The 20,667-nt window shown below is 41.5% G+C and overlaps 9 protein-coding genes across 9 annotated transcripts; all 9 read left to right on the top strand.

Annotated features, from left to right (window-relative positions):
• Positions 1-135: 135 nt before the first annotated feature.
• On the top strand, positions 136-1,722 carry LSM04_004637 (zinc finger protein; the record flags this gene model as incomplete). Its single annotated transcript, XM_067338772.1, has 1 exon — positions 136-1,722. One exon carries the CDS (start codon positions 136-138, stop codon positions 1,720-1,722), a length of 1,587 nt encoding a protein of 528 aa, XP_067188682.1.
• Positions 1,723-2,070: 348 nt separating this feature from the next.
• LSM04_001623 (uncharacterized protein) lies at positions 2,071-2,349 on the top strand (the record flags this gene model as incomplete). Its single annotated transcript, XM_067338771.1, has 1 exon — positions 2,071-2,349. The coding sequence occupies one exon, from the start codon at positions 2,071-2,073 to the stop codon at positions 2,347-2,349; it is 279 nt and encodes a 92-aa protein (XP_067188631.1).
• Positions 2,350-2,616: 267 nt separating this feature from the next.
• LSM04_007039 (Transport and Golgi organization protein 2) lies at positions 2,617-3,819 on the top strand (the record flags this gene model as incomplete). The annotated part of the gene is made up of 1 exon (XM_067338770.1): positions 2,617-3,819. One exon carries the CDS (start codon positions 2,617-2,619, stop codon positions 3,817-3,819), a length of 1,203 nt encoding a protein of 400 aa, XP_067188742.1.
• Positions 3,820-4,912: 1,093 nt separating this feature from the next.
• LSM04_001094 (Protein of unknown function DUF4586) lies at positions 4,913-5,809 on the top strand (the record flags this gene model as incomplete). The annotated part of the gene is made up of 1 exon (XM_067338769.1): positions 4,913-5,809. The coding sequence occupies one exon, from the start codon at positions 4,913-4,915 to the stop codon at positions 5,807-5,809; it is 897 nt and encodes a 298-aa protein (XP_067188620.1).
• A 1,005-nt stretch (positions 5,810-6,814) lies between these two features.
• Positions 6,815-9,166, top strand: LSM04_004955 (protein of unknown function DUF202; the record flags this gene model as incomplete). The annotated part of the gene is made up of 1 exon (XM_067338768.1): positions 6,815-9,166. The coding sequence occupies one exon, from the start codon at positions 6,815-6,817 to the stop codon at positions 9,164-9,166; it is 2,352 nt and encodes a 783-aa protein (XP_067188692.1).
• An 853-nt stretch (positions 9,167-10,019) lies between these two features.
• Positions 10,020-11,504, top strand: LSM04_004989 (Clp ATPase; the record flags this gene model as incomplete). Its single annotated transcript, XM_067338767.1, has 1 exon — positions 10,020-11,504. One exon carries the CDS (start codon positions 10,020-10,022, stop codon positions 11,502-11,504), a length of 1,485 nt encoding a protein of 494 aa, XP_067188693.1.
• Positions 11,505-12,192: 688 nt separating this feature from the next.
• Positions 12,193-14,403, top strand: LSM04_005491 (Peptidase C19; the record flags this gene model as incomplete). The annotated part of the gene is made up of 1 exon (XM_067338765.1): positions 12,193-14,403. The coding sequence occupies one exon, from the start codon at positions 12,193-12,195 to the stop codon at positions 14,401-14,403; it is 2,211 nt and encodes a 736-aa protein (XP_067188705.1).
• Positions 14,404-15,275: 872 nt separating this feature from the next.
• Positions 15,276-18,008, top strand: LSM04_004850 (MCM protein; the record flags this gene model as incomplete). The annotated part of the gene is made up of 1 exon (XM_067338764.1): positions 15,276-18,008. One exon carries the CDS (start codon positions 15,276-15,278, stop codon positions 18,006-18,008), a length of 2,733 nt encoding a protein of 910 aa, XP_067188689.1.
• A 341-nt stretch (positions 18,009-18,349) lies between these two features.
• LSM04_000558 (Dynein family light intermediate chain) lies at positions 18,350-20,251 on the top strand (the record flags this gene model as incomplete). The annotated part of the gene is made up of 1 exon (XM_067338763.1): positions 18,350-20,251. The coding sequence occupies one exon, from the start codon at positions 18,350-18,352 to the stop codon at positions 20,249-20,251; it is 1,902 nt and encodes a 633-aa protein (XP_067188605.1).
• Between the last annotated feature and the right edge of the window lie 416 nt (positions 20,252-20,667).

The raw sequence follows: 20,667 nt of genomic DNA, 5'->3' as shown, positions 1-20,667 counted from the left end.
CACGTACGCGCGGTCAAAAAGCAAAAGAAAATAGACTAAAGGAAATAAATAATAAGAGAAGTCTCAAGAAAGGACGAAAGAATAAAAAGAAAAAAAACACAACTCAAATAACAAATTAAAAGAAAAAGAGATCGTATGTCAAATCCTTTCAACAGTAGTGTTATTGATCGCATTACTTCTTGGGACGTTATCGCACCGGATGAAACACAACCGACAGACTCCGTAGTGGACGCCTTCGAGTTATTGGCACCCTCCGCGAATGGGCCTCTTGTAGCACGACTAATTCCTGTTCATGATTCATCTGCTACTTCTCATTCTTCTACCATCGACATTTGCCGAGATGTGGGTAGTATTACAGTTGGTAGGTCCAAAGAACTTGTGGTGGAGAATCGCGTTGATGTTGCCCGAGTTTCTGGACGACACTGTGAACTGCGTATTGATCCTGTTACGAAAAAGGTGACTGTTCGTGATCTTTCATCTAATGGGACATACATTAATGGAGTACGGATTGAGCGTGGGGTAGATGTGGAATTGCAGTCGGGGGATCGTCTTTCTCTCACGAAGCCTACAGAGTCAACAGATATGGATACCCCTGGTGCAGAGTACATTTTCCAGCGTGTTAGTAATGAAGTATCTATTGAAAAGATGGAACAAGAACTTACTTGCTCTGTTTGTAGCCTTATCTATCTTCGCCCATGCAGTTTACTCCCTTGCATGCATGTGTTCTGCGCCTCCTGCATCAGCAAATGGATGGCGGAAGGAAACTCAACGTGTATGGAGTGTCGTGGCAACGTTTTTGAAGTGCGTCCCACACATAAACTTCAAAACTGTGTGGAAGAATTCTTGAACTGTAATCCACACCTTAAACGCACCGCCGAAGAAGAAGCAAATTGTGTGGCTTTTGACGATATACCACCCACTGGAAAAATATTGAGGAAACGTCCACGTGATGCTGGCGTGGATAATGATAGTGATGATAACGACCACAGCAGTAATAATAATGGCACATATGATGATAGTGAGTCTGATGGCAGCAATCCGTCTTTGTTGGCTCCTGTACACTACCGAAGAAACACGTGCGGTCACTTCCGTCCTGCTGGATCATGCCGGCACTGCGAGGCCGCTTCAACTGTGGATGGATACTCGTGTCCAGATGGGGGACTGCACCAGCTGTGTGTGGAGTGCCGGCGGCTTTTCCCGCAGAGACCCCTCTGCAATCGCCCGCAATGTTGTCAGCTCTGTAACACCCCCCACTGCAATCTTTACTACGAGGAGGAGGGCGGTTGTCCGAGCGGCGGCGGTGGCGGACTAACGCGTCTTTGTGAGTATCATCCACCCTCGTCATTGCCTCACAAAACATTCGGGGGCAATATGGTTGAACAAAGTATTCTCTCTAGGTATCTGAGTTCCAAAGGTATCCGTATAGAGGCAGTATGGGAAGAGTGTATGTCCAAGATGCAAGCTAAAGATTGGATTCCGGATATTACTTGCGTGAATGATGAACTGACCGCGGATTCCGCCCTCTGCGAAGGATGTATGGAAGCCGTATTTGCGTCCTTGTTGTTTCATTACCGACGGGCTATTCCCAATGGCGATCTTCCTGAAACTGTTACAAAAAGAGCAAATTGTTGGTACGGGGTTAATTGTCGAACTCAGTTCCACAAGACACAACACGCAAATAACTACAACCATATTTGCTATCAGGAGAAACGAAAGGAGTAGAATGAGAGAGAGAGGGAGTAGGTGCGGTGAAGATCATGTGATTTGCCAGATGCAAACAAAAAAAAAGAAGCTCTTACAAAGAGGGGTCGAACTTTTCTCGCTGCTTTCCTTTTTTTTCTTTTTTCTTCTGTCCGCTCTTCTGCGTTAGTGGTGGTATTCTGTGTTGCTGTTGGTGTCATTTTGTATGGAAATTCTTACTACTTTAATTATTCGCTTCTTTTTTTTAACTGTGTTCTTGGTGAATTGAGTACGTGATCCTCACGTGGATTATATATATATATATATATATATATATATATTATATTATGCGTAGAGATTTTTATTTACCAAAAACACATTGAAATTTCCATGAGCAAACACTTTACTGGTAAAGAAGAGGCTGTTCGTCGTACGAGTCTGTCGTACCTCCTCTCTCCTTCGAGGCCTCGTACTGTGGGAGAGCAAAAATTTGTGCGGCACGCCATTTTTCGGGCTACGGCGGTAATTGGGCTTCTTGTTTACTTTGTCTACTGCAATCCTGAGTACAGCTACACATTTTCCTTCTTGCGGGAAAGGTACGGATTGGGAGAAGGCAAGCCATTGATCCCGAAGCTTTTGGAACTTAGGAAAAATCCTCCTGGTGGTTAAAGCAAAAAATAAAAAAGATTTCGCTCCTTCTGGAGAAAGGGAAGAAGAAATCTATTGGCTTTAGAGAGATGCCCTATTTTGTCTCATTATTATTATTATTATTATTATTATTATTATTAATTGTGTTGGTTTTTGTTGGTGTTACGGCTACTATTCAGTCAAAGACATGAATCATTTGTGACCACTGATTTTTTTCCCTTTCGACGATTTGCTTTTTTAAGAAAAAAAGGAAAAAAAAGATACATAGCAAATTTTTTTTGTTAAGCCATGTGTATTCTTGCCTTTATAACTCATCTCTCGCAGCGTTTTCCTCTTGTGCTTATTAGTAACCGCGATGAGGCGCTTAACCGTGTAACACAACCGGTCTGTATTGATAGTGTAACTGGTCTGCTGTGCGCTGTCGATGGCGTGGCGGGTGGCACGTGGTTGGGTCTCAACGTGAATAGCGGGCGGTTTGCCGTTATTACAAATTGTCTCCGTTCCCCCACCGCACCACTTAACCTGCATACTACTAGCACCACTACTACCACCACCGATGACAGTAACAATGATGATAATAATAATAACTCATTGGTAGACCTTCGGGGAGCTATGCCACTCACAGAGGTGGTGCGGAGAATGGAAGTGCATGCGACACCATCGAATGACGGTGGAACCAATGTAGATTTAGAATTTGTTCCTGATTTTTCCCGTGGATGTATTGTTAGTGGATTTTTGAGTCAAGGCCATTTACCTGGTGATGATGTTTCTTCTTCAACGAATGCATCTTGCCTTCCATCACCTTCACTCGCGCCACCATATTTTGCTGGTTATAATATACTCACAGCTGAGAACTTGTTTAATGCTGAAGGGACGCAGCTGCTATACACAACGAACCGCTACGCCGTACAGCATCGAACTCCCACTAGCCATGGTGTTGTACATTGTCTGCAGAATAGTTATATGGACAACTGGATGGAACCAAAGGCAGTATTGCTTAGAGATTCTTTTGAGGAGGCACTGACCAAATTTATTCCAACTGCTGAGACACCATATGATGCAGAGAATGTATCAACTTCTTTAGCATCCTCTTGTCTTTGTCTTGAGCCGCAATTCGATTTACTCAAAGAGCTTCAACTCCATAAAGAGCCTGTGGAGAAATTACAAGAATACCAGAATGTGCTGAATGCCTCTATGCCGTACCTTGGATACGATGGAGAAAGTGAACTCACACATCTTTACGGTGCAGGATTGCAACCACCATTTCATTTTCCAGTAGATGAATATATGGAGCGAGCTAACTTTCTTCAGCAAAATATATTTGTAACTGGGCAGAAATACGGTACACGAACCCAGACAGTGGTTGCAGTGGAGAGGAAACAACCAAATGATGATAATAGTGCAACAATTGTCCACTTTTCGCAACGCGAGTGTAGTAGTAGGATTGCACACAAACCATGGAAACATTTTACTATTTCTGCACCTGCATAATGCCAAAAGAAAAAAATGAAAAAGCAAAAGAAAAGAATAAGTTACATTGCCCCTATGAAACGAATGGAAAACGGTCATATCATTTTTTTGTTGTTATCACTCTCACTATTATTATTATTATTATTATTATTATTATTATTATTTTTTTTTTTTCAGCTGATTTCCTTGTTCTTTCTAGAAGCTTGTGAAAATAATACACGTCTGCAAAAGAGTTTATGTCATAAATACGTTGAGAGTGTGGTAATTCGTTTTCCTTTTTTCTACTCCCCAATGTTTTTTTTTTTCTTTTTGTACGTGTACCATTAGCAGAAAAAAAATAACAATTGAAACACCTAAGATGGACTTGAGTTATTGGTTTTTTCCCCCTGATCCACCCACACTTTTTTCCTTGTTTCTCTATACAGTGGGTCACGATGAAAATAAGACTCTAGGATCTGCCATTTTGTAAGCCTTGCCAGATGATTTCCTCTTTTGGAATGTGGAGTGGAATTGATTATTTTTTCCATTGTTTGCGAGATGTTACTTATCTGACAAAGTGTGTATATTCACTGTATATGAATAAATTTCTCCACAGTGTTTTTTTTTTTCCACTGTTTAATATAATTTTTGATTAAATCAGAAGACATATTGTGGTGTTTTTAAGGAATTTTGTGAAGGAGATGATTGAAATCGATTGTCTGGCAATATATATGTAGCAGGTTATATATTATCGATTTGTCTATACAGAAATATGTGGGGAAAGGGTCATTTATTTTGGAGAAGCCCACCCAAACCCATTCCTCTGCACTCTGCAACGGAGATGGGGTTTGAAAGAAACTTTCAACATTTCCTTTTCGTGGGTACATTTTGATAGTATTTTTATGACGGAATTTCCTTTCTGGTTACTTATTGAAAAATAAAAATAATAAAAAAAAGAAATAATGGAGTGACAAAGACAAAACGATTAAAGGAAATTTTCTGTGGACTATTCGTTATCTTTTTCTGTCGTCATTTTGTTTTTCACTTAATTTTCTTTTACCTTCTTCTCCCCATTCAGTTGCATAGAAAGGAAAAAGAAAAAACCCCAAAAGGAGGATAAAGAGCATCGGCGCCCATGTTCAGTCCCCCGATATATCTCTCTATTGGCGATGAGTACGACAAATCACTGCACCGCGCAACCTCCACCACAGTGAAGGATAACGCGCGGTCCTTTGTGGTTCCAATGAAGCGATCGCCGCACATCACCGACGCGGTCTTTCAAAAGCCGTTCGTCTCACTCGCTGTTGGCGACGAGTACGTCGCGGTTCCCCCCGGCGGCACTTTTCGACAGCCACTCGACAGCAAAAAACGGGGCGGGGCGCCGCCAGTCCCATTCAAACCGCCGAGTCGCCCACACAAATCAAACGGCAGCGGCACGCACTACGGCACATTCAGCGAGTCGAATCCCCCGCGGCACGAGGCGGAACTTCCACTCATTCCGGCGAAGAAACCCGGCGCCGCGGACGGCAGCGGCCGGCCAGAGTTGCCAAAGCGCAAGATTTACACAAATCCCGGCAAGAAGGGAACGTACGGCTACACCGGTCTCACCATCGGCAAGGCAGGGGAGGTGCAGTACATATCGGACCCAGTGGGTGGGGCAACACCACAGCGCACAGGCGGCCCACGACCGCAACAGCCGTTTAAAGCCGCCGTGAAGTCCGGTGGTTGTTTTGATGAGAGTCCGTACGGATTCAGCACAGTGTATGGTATTAACAAACCCCTCCCACCAAAGAAGGCAGTCACACCGCGTCCACCACCAGAAGTGAAGCCGTGGAGACCGGGAGGTGCACTCGTAAAAGAGATAACAAAGGTACCAGAGTACCAAGAAGATCCGTATGATTTGAAGGAAAAACGAATCCAAGAAGAACGTCAGAAGGAGCAGAGCTACAAACCATGGCTTCCACCAGGTAATGATCCGTACCGTCATATATACAGTTACCCTGTGCAGTACGATCCTCCAGCAGTGGAGTAGAGAATGTTTCTTCAAACAAGGAATTAGAGCGAAAAAAAAGAGAGAAAGGTAAAAAAAAAGAAAGAAAGGATGTTGAAACCAATCTATTCTCATCAATTTGGATTCTTTTAAATCCATTTTTGTGTTTCTCTTATATACATATCTATATACATTTTTTTATCTGTCTGGTTCTTGGAGTCCAGTTATTTTCACTCTCCAAGATTCATGGATGTGCCTTTGTTTTCTCTATTTTTTTACTGAGCGTTATGATTCATCCTCTGATGCTCAGTAAAATACTGAGAAAAAAAGGAAGAAATAACCAGAAAGTGAGAAAAAGAAAAGAAGGGAAGAGAAATGATGAGGAATAGAAGTGAATTGAGAGCTACAAACATATATTCTCCAAGAGATAAGCAATTATGTGTGCAAGAGAACTGTTTTTTTATACTTTTTTTTTCTTTCTATGCTTACTACAGTCCTTTTTTTTTCATACTGTTCTTTTCTTATCTCTCCCTTTATATGAGGTTGAAGAGGGTAATGTGAAAGAATTAGGTGGGAGATTCGGTGTGTATGTGTGTGGTGTGATGACGATGTATATCATTGTTACAGAAGAAATGCAAAGAAAAAAAGAAAGAGTTTAATTGCGCTGAAAAGTGATACTATATATAAAACAACGCACAAAAAAGGAAACAAAAACAAAGGAAAGAAACCCCCATCAAATTAGAATATGCAATGTATAATATCATCCATGCGTTTTTTTTTTTTTTGTGTGTGTGTGTTTGTGTGTGTTTTTTTTTTTTTTTTTGTATATCACTGAGAATGACAGGAACTCTAAAGAAGAAAAGCAACAAGGTTTTTGAACGAATGAGGATCCTTGTTCTATATATATATATATACTGATGCTTCATTTTTTTTCTGTGTCTCATATGTTATAGGTTTTGAATTTCCCTTCTTTGTTTTCTCTTTAACTTATTGATTCGCGCATCTGATGAAATATATTCCTATATTACACCATATAGCAGAAGAAAGATGCCTTTTAGCAAGGCCTGGCGTAATGCAGTGTACCCTGACTTCCAGGAGCAGGGTGCATACATCAACTACAAAGCTACAAAAGATATACTTCATCGTATGAAGGAAGATATCGCCAATCCAACTACCCCTGATGAGCTCTATAATTCACTATTAGAGCAAAAGAGCCGTGTATACAAGTGGTCTGAGAAGAAAGTAAAAGAATTGTTAATGGTTGCTGAGGCCCTTAACGCAGCATCTGATTACCTTACGGATGAGGAGACACCAACTAACCTTAGTTTGGTTCTCAATACCCTTGGAAGTGGTAAAACGAAAAATATTCCTCCTAATGAAGCAAGACTTGTCGCGGATGCTATTATGCATGAACTTCTTCGCTTTGTTGAGTGTCGTAATTTAAACATGGATACTATTGAACATATTATTGGCCGTATGTATCGTTATGCTGTATTGGGGCCTACAGGAGATCGATGGAAAAATATTAATACTGAATATGATTTTTATGAACTCTCTATTGACGAGATATTCTATCTTCTTTCTCGAGTGTATGACCGTGTGACTGAAGCAGAACATATGCGCAGTGCTAAACGCTCTGGTATCCCTACTGGAACTGTTGGTACACAAGTTTTTGATCGTCGTTCAGTAAAATACTGGGTACATCTACAAGATCTACCCTTCGTTATTGCTCGCATTATTCCACATCTACCTTTAAGTACTTTTAAGGATACGTACAAGATAAGCAAAGAAACTGGTCTTCCTTTTAAATTAGGATCACCTGTCAGCAGTGTGTATTGGGATAATGCTAAATTTCTTCTTTACCATCGTCGTCTTGAGAGACTAGAAGGTGCAACGCTTATCCGTATGCGTTGGTATGGTGATACATTTGAACCAGACTGGAATAGATTGGCTCCTGAAGATAGTGTTTTTATGGAGATTAAAGTTCATCATGAGGCATGGAGTGGCGAACGCAGTAATAAACGTCGTTTTGCCCTTAAAGAAAAAGAGGTAGACCAGTATTTACATGGAGACCTTAGTCTTAATCCTGCTGTAGAGAAGTTACGTGCTAAAAAAGCTTCTGAAAAGGAAGTACAAAATTTTATGAATTTAGCGACAGAAATTCTCACAAAAATTCATGCATATGATCTTAAACCGGTACTTCGAACACAATGCTGTCGTGCTGCTTTTCAGAGAGGTGTAGATCAATCTATACGAGTCAGTATTGATACAGATCTTCGAATGTCTGCAGAGGATTTTGGATTGGGTCATCATTGGAGGTATAGAGGAGTTGATTCACCAGTTTCTCACTTTCCTTATGCTGTGGTGGAGGTAAAATTACAATGTGCTGAGAATGAACGTATCGCCCCATGGATTGAAGAATTAATGAGTTGCAGATACATGGAAAGCGTTCCAAAATTCAGTAAGTATGCACATGGAATTGCCTCCTTATATGGTCATACACCTTTGATTAAGATGGTACCATATTGGATGCATCAACTTGATATTGATATTCGTGCTTCTACGAAACCAGAACAAAATCAATGGGATCCTACTGTAGGTATAGCTTCTGGATGTTGGGAACGAACAACTGATCGATTAATCTTTGGTGTGGGTCATGCACAGACACAAACTGTTGGTGCATCAGAGGCACGTTTTCTCCCACGCACAGACTATACACGTATTTACCAGAAAATATTAAAAAGTATTACAATTGATAAAATGGAAGGAGATTTAGAGACACAATCAACAAGCAGCACCTGTCGAGAACAGCTCATTCCTGTTGTTCAGTATGATGTGGATCGACGTCATAATGCCTACACCGTGTTTCATCTATATCCTTACGCTGAGTATGGAGTGGAGTCTCTTTGTTTCAGACCTAGAGGTGGGAGAAATGCCGCTGCTGAAGTTTTCTCCGGTCTTATACCGTGGCAAACAGGGAAACGTATTCGCGTACCCCAGAAGTACGATCCCAAGACCCTACTTACATCCGAACGATATATGGTGAAATGGGCGGAACAAGCAACCCGACTTGGTTTGGCAGGATTAGCTGTAATTCGCTTTGGTAATAGTATGAGTTTACCAAATGATGTTGTACAATTGCCTTCCTTCTGGAGATCTAATTTTCACATTATTTTGGGAACAACTATGGTTGCTATTGCTGTTCTTACTTTGGGGTATGCATACATTACATTTAAAGCGCGTGCGCGGCGTGTGTATGCTAGAAAAAAGATTCGTTACGATGATAAAAATGGCCCAATAGCTTTAACGTTTATTCTCATTGGTGGACTCTGTATGACGGCAATGACACATATAATGGTGCGCTATGGACCCATGCTTACAGGAAATGATGACTTTTAGGATTTGATGTACGGCTAGTTTTTAAGAAGGAAATTAGATGGGAATAAAACGGAATTTTTTTTTTCCTTCATTGTATTTATGTGTCTCATCCTTTTATCGCTAGGGGCAGTACTACTAGTGTTGGACACTCGAATCGTTTGATTTACTTGTTCATTTTATTTTCTTTTTTTTCCTACCATATTAGGAGGAGACAGAGAATGAGATGGTGAAGAAGTCAAAGGATAAAATATGGGTGAACTCGAATAGATGAAGGTGGAGGAGTGCAATAAAAAAAATGTTTTTCTTCTCCTTGTTTGTTGAGATACAATATGACAATAGCTACCCCTTCTTTCACTTTTGGAGTGAACGGGACCGTGCACATATTTCTTATTGTTGAAGTTATAGGTTGTGCTGCTGTATCTATTTTTCTGTGCTAAAATGGATTCGAATAAAACATACCTTTTTCTTCCTTCTTTCCTTCTTTTTCTGTTTTAACGTTTTATCTTTTCTACTACCCATAGCAAAACGTGAGCAAGTAGAGAAAGATCAAGAGCAGCGTCATTGTAAAACAAAAGGTTCTAGAGAGACACTGTAAGATATACAATACACAGAAAACAAGGAAGTGAAGTGAGAGAACGCAAAGCGTGAAGAGAAGATCAAGCAACAACAACAATAACAATAGAGGAAATAAAAGAAGAAGAGAAAAGAAAGAATAAACCAAGGAAAGCATATTTTTTCCCCACTCTCTTTATATATATATATATATATATATATATATATATATATACGATTCTACTATTTCGTAGTTTTCACTTTATTTTCATTGCTGTTATTGTTATTGTTATTGTTGTTTTTCTTATAAGCATATTCTTCCATGTTGCGCTTCAGCTGGTACCGCTTGTGTGGCAGCAGTGCCGCCGCCTCCTCGCTGACGCCCGATGTGCTGGCCGTTGCGAAGGCGCAGTCGATGCAACTGGACGATCTCTCGCCCCGCAAGATTGCCTCCATTTTGGATAATTACATCGTTGGACAGGACGAGGGAAAGCGGGCGGTTGCCATTTCTCTGCGGAATCGCTGGCGTCGCCGGCAAATTAAAGACGAGGGCCTGCGACAAGATATTCTGCCAAAGAACATTTTACTTGTTGGCCCCACTGGTGTGGGTAAGACAGAGATCTCAAGACGTATGGCAAAACTTACCGATGCACCTTTTATTAAAGTGGAGGCGACAAAATATACAGAAGTAGGGTTTAAAGGAAAAGATGTTGAATCTATTATTGAGGAACTATACGCTAATGCAAAGACAAAGGCAAAACGAAAATTAGAGATGGAACGTGAACCAGAGGCACTGGCGATGGCGCTTGATATCGTATTTAATGCATGGGCATCACGTCGTCGCCTTAGTAGTGCATATGGTGTTAGCAGTAGTGCCAGCGGCAACGTTGGAGATCGCGATAATGAGGAGGATGTTTCTCCGTTTAAAGAAGTCACTCTTGAGGAATTTAAAGAAAAGTACAAGACTGAATACAAGGATGACATGGTGGTAATTGATGTTACACAACATCCAGTAAATGCAAAACCCAATGTTGGTCCTGGTGGCATCGACATTATGTCTGTTAGTGCCTTTCTTGGCTTTAACACAGAACCGAGGCGGGCGAAGGTACGTGTTTCTAAACGTGTTGAAGAAGCTGTTCCACTAGCAATGCAAGAAGCGCTAGATCGACTTTTGGATGAAGCTCAGATTAATGCATTAGCCCGTACATTGACAGAAGAAGATGGAGTTGTATTTATTGACGAAATCGATAAGGTGGTGACGGAACCATCAAGTCCCAATGCGGATGTGAGTTCTACCGGTGTACAGCAAGACTTGCTTCCCCTTATTGAAGGATCCAATGTAACAATGAAGGATGGTACGCAGATAAGTACAGATAATATTCTTTTTATTTGCTCTGGGGCTTTTCACACAGCAAAGACATCTGATATGATTGCAGAGCTGCAGGGACGTTTGCCAGTTCGTGTGGAACTAAAAGCATTAAATGAAGAGGACATTCGACGCATTTTATGTGAACCAAAATTTAACCTCTTAATGCAACAAAAGGCATTAATGAAGACGGAAAATATTGATGTGGAATTTACTGAGGATGGTATTAATGAACTAGCGCGTGTAACAACGACGGTAAACGCTAATGGGCAAAATATTGGGGCACGTCGTCTACATACTGTTATTGAGCGTGTGATGGATGAGTATAGTTTTAACTGTCAGGAATATGAAGGCAAGAAAATCATTATAGATGCCAATACGGTAAAGACTGCTACGGAATCACTGCATAAAAATATTAACCTTGCCAAATACCTCCTCTGAGAGCAAAAAGATGTTCGTCCGAGTTTATATATATATATATATATATAAAAGAAAAAAGAGAAGAAAGAGGAAGGAAGAGAAAAAGAGATAAAATGGGAAAGTGGAGTATTGGAATAAGGAGACAAAATACTGCAACGTAACCAAAGAGCAACTTGGATGTAGACAAATGTTTGTTTTAGTATATTCTGTCTTTGTGTGATTCTTCTTTTTTCCCCCTCCCCTCTGTCTGTGTTTGAACGAATGACTTTATTTTCACTATTCCCAACAAACATTATACTATTTTTGTAGTCCTTTTTCACTTTTTCTTTCTATTTCTCTCGTATATATATATATATTTCTATTGTTTGTCACTATTTCGGTAATGAGCTTCCCAATGGTGCTGCATAACTCACATGGTGCATGAAGCCTTTGTGTTTGAATTTGCATTACATCCTGATTTGTTTCTGTGGTTTTTTTTTTCTCCTATCCCTCTATTCGTTTTTGCTTCCCCTCCCGCGCGACTTTTCACTCTCTTTCTCTCGTTCCCTCTCTCTCTCTCTCTCTCTCTCTCTCTCTCTCTATATATATATATATATATATATATATATATATATATGTGTGTGTGTCTGTGTGTGTGAGTATTGTATTGTACTGGCTTTTGCGGGAAGTGTAGGTATATATATATATTATTGTACTGAACTGGTGTGTCATGTCAAGAAAAACAACACTCGAAGCAGATGAAGTGCAGAATGTTATGAGGAACAACTGCACAGATTCATCAACTCATGCTGTTGTCGAACCATTTATTCTTTGTCCATTGAAAAATCTAGGTAACACATGCTACTTTAACGCTGGAATACAACTTCTTGTTAATTGCCCTCTCTTCGTTTACCGTATCTGCAACTCCCCGTTTCGTCAGCCACAAATACTGCACCGTGCATTGCGGCTACGTCGGCATGGTAGTACAACTTCACAGAACTTATTTCAGGCTGTTGCTGAATTACTGTACCGAATGGAGTTTACACAACTGATGCCCGATGAGGCTATTTCACCATTGCGTGCAGTAGAATCTCTGGCCGCAGTGCACGCTGCCTTTGAGGGACGTCAACAGCAGGACTGTCCAGAGATGGTGAATGTTATTACTGCTAATATCGCAGAAGAGAGTAGACAAGAAGTTGATTTGGATGTGCTGTGGAAGTCATTGGAAGAAGATGATATGTGGGAAGATTATTCAGTACCATCTTCCTTTGATGACTCCCTCTTGCAATATCAATACCCAGGTAGTTGGTGGAATTTCAACATTCTACGACTTATGCGTATGGTAAACAGTGATAATGAGTTATTAGAGCGTAAGGAAAAAGATAGAAAAAAGCAACCATACCAAAATAAATTTCGTGCACCAAAACTTTTTATAAATAGCGCCGCAGATAGTTTTGCTGGGTACATGTTATCAGAGGTACAATGTCACTCTTGTGGAAATACTTCTCGAATAATTGAAGAATTTTCATCCCTTACTATTGATATTCCTTCTGACACTCAGCGGTTGCGCTACGCTCGAGCACATCCAGAAGTACAACGTGGATTTGCTAATGGAGGTTTACTACACCATAAACGTGCATCAGGGTTTCATTGGTTTAATCCATTTGGATGGATAAGTACACTGGCACGTTGGATATATGGTATATTCACTGGTTTTTCACGCTCTGTGAATTACCCCGTCACATTACAAGAATGTCTTGATATCCATTTTGAACCTATTGCCTTAACTGGTAATAATAAGTATAAGTGTACCTCATGTAATTTTACATCAGATGCTACAAAACGTGAAACGCTTTTATCGCTTCCAGAATATTTATTAGTACAAATGAAGCGGTTTGAGCATGGACACTGCTTTAATACAAAAAAGACAGACCCCGTTATTTTTCCAGTTTCTTGGAATACAGGAGATGTGCAATCTGCTGAAATATTACGACTTGGAGACTACCTCCACGAGAGTGTTGCGACTCTAAAGTCAAAGTTGCCATCTTCATGTAGAGAAAGTGCTGAACCAACTATGGGTGCAGCAGAGGGATTAGATGCTGAATCAGAAACAGAGGCTGCAATAGGAACAGGAACAGCAGCAGCAAAAATACCAGTTGGAGAAGGAATGGGAGGTGGAAGATCTCATAAATTTATTTATGGTATTGGTGCTTCATCTCGTGATAAAATGAATGAGCTTCACATGACACCACAGTTTCCCATTCACACATATACGTTGGAAGCTGTAGTTAATCATCACGGCTCTATCAGAGGTGGTCACTATACTGCCTATGCACGTAAAAAGACGAAACAACGTGATGAATGGGTGTATCTAAATGATGATGATATCACTCCTGTTTCTGTAACTGAAGTTGCAGACTCAGAAGAATATCTATTGTTGTATAAGAAACAACCACTTTACATACGCTCTGATGTCTTTTATGAACTTCGCAATATTGCACGTCGGCTTCTGGCAACACCATCTAATGATGGGCCAGGTGTAGCAAATAATCCAGTTATGTTTACAAAAGGAAACTTTAATTCAAAAGGTGATGTTCAAAATGAGGATGAAGAAATAGTATTTATATCTCGACCATGGTTAGAGCGGATGGCCTTTATGGAAGAACCAGGTCCTATTTTTAACCGTCTTTGTTACTGTTCAGAGGAGCAAATTCGTTCCGAATTGGAATTACAGCGGCAACAACAAAGACAAAGGGAACAAGAACAAAGTTCTTCCTCTACTGGAATGCCTATTCACGTTCATGGGCCACCAGTTGAATGGTTTTTCGTTCCTATTCAGCGCAAGGAGTATAATGCATTCTATAGGGTATATGGAGGTAATCGTGCGGTAACACAAAAGGTGTACAACAGGGTACAACAGGCGCAACATGATATGACATAAAAGAAAAATAAAGGGTAAAGGGCAAAGAAAAAACGAAGTAAAGGAAGGAAGGGAGGAAGGAAGAAGAATAAATACACCAGAGAGGAAGGGTCAAACTAATGTTTTTTGCCTTTTTTTTTTTCTTTTGATGGTTCAAAATAAAAAGAAACATTGAGAAGATACGTATTCGTGTGGAATTGGGGTAGGCTTCGGAAATTCTAATTTCCTCTGATTAGGCTGAAGAAGAAAAACAGGAAAACGAAAAAAAAAAACGAAGGATAGCAAGAAAAAAAGAAAACAAGAACATATCTGCTCAGGATAAATTGGGGTGCATGATGTAATGGAGCGCCTGAAGATATGCGCAGGTGTTGTTCTCTCTTATTACTTTTACATGCGTCTTTAATGATACGTGTTTCTATTCTCGGAGGCGTGTTTATACGGCTATTTATATTTTTATCTTGTTTTTTTTTACATATTCCCTTTTTTTTTCGTAACTGTAGTTGTGACTTTATTGTTGGTCTTGGTACGGATGATGATTTATAATGGCGGTGGTAGTGGTGGCCGTCGCGTTGATGCTCGCTCAACGTATGTTTTTCATGGAGAAGCAAAAGTGAACGTCACTGTTTATATCTACCCAAGAGAAGCCAAAAGATAAAGGATTGTAACCTATTATGTGTTGAAAATATCATTCTCCTTCCATTATTTCCATTGGTATCTAACTAGCGTAAATAAAATACATAGAAGGGTATACAATTAAGAATAATAACAACAACGAAAAAAAAGAACACAGTGTTGAGGTGAGTACTTTACACGAACTGGAACAATTTGGAGTCTATTAAAGGTAGTTGTAGTAATAATAATAATAATCATCATCGTAGTTAAGAGTGGACGACATGGATCGAGACTCACTGGTGGAACTGACACCCATACGCTCCTCAGGACGGCCCACAAACCCCACTGATCTCTCAAGGGCAGCAGAATGGCAGTCGCCACCACCTCCACCGCTTTTATTTGATAGAGATGCAGAAATGCTACCCTCACGACCCATACAACGACAACAACAACAGCAACAAGCATTGTCGTCATCATTTGCACGCCGTGAAGACCTTTCGTACATTTGGGGTACTGGAATCGCTGTAGAGACATTCCGAGAAGAATTTCAGAATTTCCTCGAGACATTTGAAATATGTAATGAGAATAATGATAATAGTATGTTAGAGACTGGGGAACGTACAAGCTGTCTTCTTGGTTCTCGTCGTGGTACTGCAAAAAAATATTTTCTACAAGAGTTACTACGTCTGCGTTTACAGAATCGTAGTGTTCTTGAAATAGATTTACAGCTTCTTGCAAAAGCATGCCCTCGGGTGTATCAGCAAATTATTTCACATCCAATGGAATGCTTGCAGATGATGGGAAATGTAGCCGAGGAAGTATCCCAGCGTCTTGCTGAAGCTGCTTCTGCCACAGATGTGCCTGTATCGGATGATTATATTTTACGTGTGGCGCCGAAAAATCTTCCAGAGACGATATCTCTGCGAGCACTAGGACCACAACATCTGGAGCAACTCATAGCCCTCCAGGGTATGGTGGTACGTGTATCAAAGATTATTCCAGAAATACGGGTGGCATTTTTTCAGTGCTGGTTTTGCCAGCATGTACGACGAAGCGTTGTGGACCGTGGACGTATCTTTGAACCTACTAGGTGTGATCACTGCGGGAAACAATACTCATACAAAATTCATCACAATCTCTCACTTTTTGAGGATAAACAATTGGTACGTTTACAGGAAGCACCAGAGCATCTTACGGATGGTGAAACACCTGTTACAATTTCTCTTGTTGTATATGGTGATTCTGTAGATGCTGTTGTCCCGGGTGATCGTGTTGTTGTAACAGGTATTTATCGTGCATCTCCTGTCCGTCTAAACTCCAACACTCGTATTATTCGCAGTATTTTTGCCACACATGTGGATGCCGTACATATTGAGCATCATCGAGCAGGACGTAACGCCTGGAAGGAACAACAACAACAACAACGACAACAACAACAATCAAAAACAACGGGGAATACAACATCAAATGGTGACACTATTGAAGAAGATCCTGCAATGGCAGCAAGATTTGATGTGTTTCGTCGCATAGCTACTCGTCCAGATATTTATAATATTCTTCTTAATAGTTTTGCTAGGACTATTTGGGGAAATGAAGAGACAAAACGTGGTATTCTTTCACAACTTTTTGGAGGGACACGAAAGGAGCTTAAATCTGGTACTTTTCGTGCAGAGATCAACGTTCTTCTTTGTGGTGATCCTGGTGTAGCAAAGTCGCAATTACTAACACAAGTGCACGAAATTGCACCAAGAGGAGTCTATACATCTGGAAAAGGTAGCAGTAGTGTGGGTTTGACTGCCTACGTGGTACAAAATCATGAGACAGGTGAGTTAGTGCTAGAGCCTGGTGCACTTGTACTTTCTGATCGTGGTTTATGTTGTATTGATGAGTTTGATAAAATGAATGAGGCGACCCGTTCTGTATTACATGAGGTAATGGAACAGCAGACACTATCTGTTGCCAAGGCAGGTATAGTTGCACAATTGAATGCCCGTACATCAGTTTTAGCTGCTGCAAATCCAAAAGAATCACAGTGGAATGTGAATCTAAATGTTGTTGAAAACCTTCAGATTGAACCTACACTTTTGTCACGTTTTGATCTCATTTTTCTTCTTCTAGACCGTCATGACCCGGCAGAGGACAGACGTTTGGCTTCCCATGTATTATCCCTTTTCATGGAACCTGATGAAGGGCGAAAAGGAGGAAATGCCGATGCAAGAATAGATGATGCCAACAGTGATGATGATAATAACGATAATAGACGCATAAATACGGGTAGTGGTGGTGGTGGTAGTTTACGCTCTAACAATTCTGCAACACCACGCCAACGTGATGGTCATCATTCAGAGGATGCAAGTGGTCTTCCTACAGGACGTGGGGAAGTTGTACTGGAGCATGAGGGTGAGGTGTTTCTTGAGGGCACTGTGGATGCCCCATACATGCCACCCCGCATCCTCTCACAATATATTGCCTTGGCGCGTGAGACGGTGCACCCGCGTCTGACGGAGGCCTCCCACAAACAACTGGCGACGTCTTATGTGGAGATGCGGCGGGCACGTGGTGGGACCCGCACAGTCTCAGCGACACTGCGGCAGTTGGAGTCGATGATCCGTCTGGCGGAGGCGCGGTGTAAGATGCGGTTTGGGGCCTCCGTGAGTGTGGAGGATGTGCGGGAGGCGAAGTGGCTGATCAGCGCGGCACTGAAAGAGGCGGCGACGGACCCGCAGACGGGTCTCATTAATCTCGACATGTTCAGCGCCCCCGATCCCACGCGGCAGACGGTGGAAGGAAGTATGATGCGGCTCGAACACGTCATTGATCGCCGCTACCGGCCCGCCGGCCGCACTTCTGTCACCGTTAATGAATTGCGGCTCGCACTCAACGAGGCCCTCGGCGGTGGCGTGCGGCCACTCGCAGCAACGCAGTTCATGGAACTTCTTGCACTCATGGCAGGCGGAGAGCACATCAAGTCCTTTACCGCCACATCCGTGACTTTTGCGGACAAGAGTTCCTAGGAAAAAGGGAGAAATGAGGATGAGAAAAAGTAATGGAAATAGATAGATGGAGAAAGAGAGAGAGAGAGAAAGAGAGAGACAGAGGCTGTCTGTGTGTGTGTCTTTGTGAGTGAATACATACATAAATAAAAAGAGTAAAGTTCTTTTTTTTTTGTTTTGTGGAACTCGCATTTACATTCTCTTTTTTTTCTTTGTGGCGGGTAGTTTTCATCCTCAGAGTCAATTCTTTTTTTTTATTTCTTTAAGGGTACACATCTAGAAAGGAAGAATCGAGCGAGGAATTACCCAATATCAAAGGGGAAAAAAAAGGAACAAAGCAAAAAAAAAAAAAGACAAATCAGATGGAACAAGAAGAATATCAAAGTAAGAGTCTATGGGAAATTCTTGGTCTTGGACCCCAGGAAGCTTCTGAGCAACAACTCGTTAAGCGACGCGTTGTAATAGTAGGTGATGCACTTGGTGGAAAACGAACATTTGCCACTCGTTTGTTTGCTGCGGCAATGCAACATTTTCCATCATCCACTTCATTAATCTCATTTTCAAACATGAGTGGCGGAGCCACTGGCAACAGTAACATTAGCCATAACAATAACATCACGAACAATGAAAACATCATGAACAACAACAATAATGACACCAGCAAGAACAACAATGATAACAACAACGGTAGCGACAATAATACTGGATGTGGTAACTTAAGTGGAGACAAGTGTACATTTACCCATCCGGGTTGGCGAGATGCTTCTGAAGTTAGTGGTAGTGGTAGTGGTGGTGCTGGGGTAGGGTTAGTAGATGGAACTGTTTCTGGGAGGTCTCCCATGAAGGAGGCTACACGACAACTAGCATACTTTCCTCACGGTGCTGGTATAGCCCAGACTTTTCTTTTGCAGCGTATCCCGGCAAGACGAAATTCTTTTCCAAATACTGCAGAGGAAGGTTTGGGTAATGGTGCTGTTTATAACAGTAACATCAGTAGTGGCGTAGGTTCCAGTCTTCTTTCCAGTGGTGTACGACGTGCAATGACAGAATTTTTTTGCTGTGATGCTCCGGGAGCTTTGTCGATGGCACTTCCGACATTAGAAGCGTTAGAGACAAGTGTGGTGTTAATCGTAGTTGACACTAGTGTACCGTGGCGTTTGCAGGATCAACTTCAGCGGTGGTACGGTTACTTGAACGCTCACGTCGTACAGATACTTCAAGTGGAATTACCAAAACAAGATGAGGTACGACGTATGCGTATGATTGAGCAGCAACAACGTTTTTGGCAAGCACAACAGCAGGTGTTGGGTACAGCACGACGGCGGTGGATTGAACGTGAGGGGATTTTAAAAAATCGAACTGTAAGTGGTGATACAACTGAAGCGGAGACCAATAGTACTACCACAGCTAACAATACTAATACTAACACCACTTCACTTCCAGCATTAGTGGTTCCCAAGAGCGGTATCACCCCGTTACGAACCATTCTTGTTTGTACGAAAACCGATCAGTTGGAGAAACTATCACGTGAATTGGACAAATTTTGCCGTGGTGCTTCCCCCAGTAATGGTGGTAATAATTTACTATCAACAATGAATATCGCTGCTACACCCTGTGCCTTCAGCAGTGTACGATCTGCACTGCGTACAACAGGCCTATCCCTCTTAGATCTAGTGGGGCAACTACTGCGAAAGGAAGCTATTGAACACCAGAGTGCACTTGTTGGGACTGGAAGCCGTGTGAACACGACAGCCACATCACCACTGCCATCTGTATCAGCCACTACTGCAGCGTCGTCTACTTTCGGAGTGGGCGCCCGACTCCGTGATGAGAGTTCTGGTGTATCTGCACCCAGTGGGCCCAGTACCTTTGTACATCCCTTCTACAAAAATCTCTGGACATATCTCTTTCAGCTGTTGTACGAAATACCCGCAGTATTGGGCGGCGATGGTCAGTCCGTATGGCCGCCTCTTCTTGAGGAAATGGATACCCAATTCTCTGCACAGTTTCACCCGCACGCCTTTCTACCGCACGGGTCCGACCACTTGGAACTCCTCAGTCCCTTTCTGACATCTACAGACGCCATCACACTCAATAGCCTCTTCGCACGTAACATAAATGATGACAACAACGAAAAAAATGGAGAGGAAATGGATGACATTAGTAGCGCATTGCTTATGCGGGAAAAATACATGAAACAGATAGAGAGTTTGCTTGCCGCTACAGGACCAGAGGAGGATGTGATGATTTGGGACAAGCTGTAAGGGAAGGAGGTGAAAGAGTTTTTAAACCAGAAGAAGAATAATAGAGTCAAAAACAAAAGTAGAAGAGGCGAGTGAGGTAGAAAAATCGAGTGTCTCAAGTTGAAAAAAAAGGGGAAAATCACTACAAATGTAGAATTTTTTTTCCCTTCTTGGTTTTCTTTGAACGTTTTTTTTTTTTTTTTTGCTGTTTTTAAATTCACGTATCTTTTATAACTTTTTTTTCTTATTTTTATTTTTCATTTTTTTGGTCGGTTGGGGGGATGGCGTGAGTGTCACGGAAAGGGTAGCAGAAGACTGGTGTTTGGGTTGTATATTTGCCTTCTTCATAAGAACAATAGAGTTTGAGGCGCTGAGATCTTCAACAAAAACGAAGAGTAGGCTACATTGATAGGTACAGAGGTTACTATACGGTTAAT

This window comes from Trypanosoma melophagium, assembly GCF_022059095.1.
Source record: "Trypanosoma melophagium isolate St. Kilda chromosome Unknown ctg35segment0, whole genome shotgun sequence".
Lineage (NCBI taxonomy): Eukaryota > Euglenozoa > Kinetoplastea > Trypanosomatida > Trypanosomatidae > Trypanosoma > Trypanosoma melophagium.
Note: the sequence above shows the minus strand (reverse complement) of the source record. Positions and strands in the feature narration are given on the sequence as shown.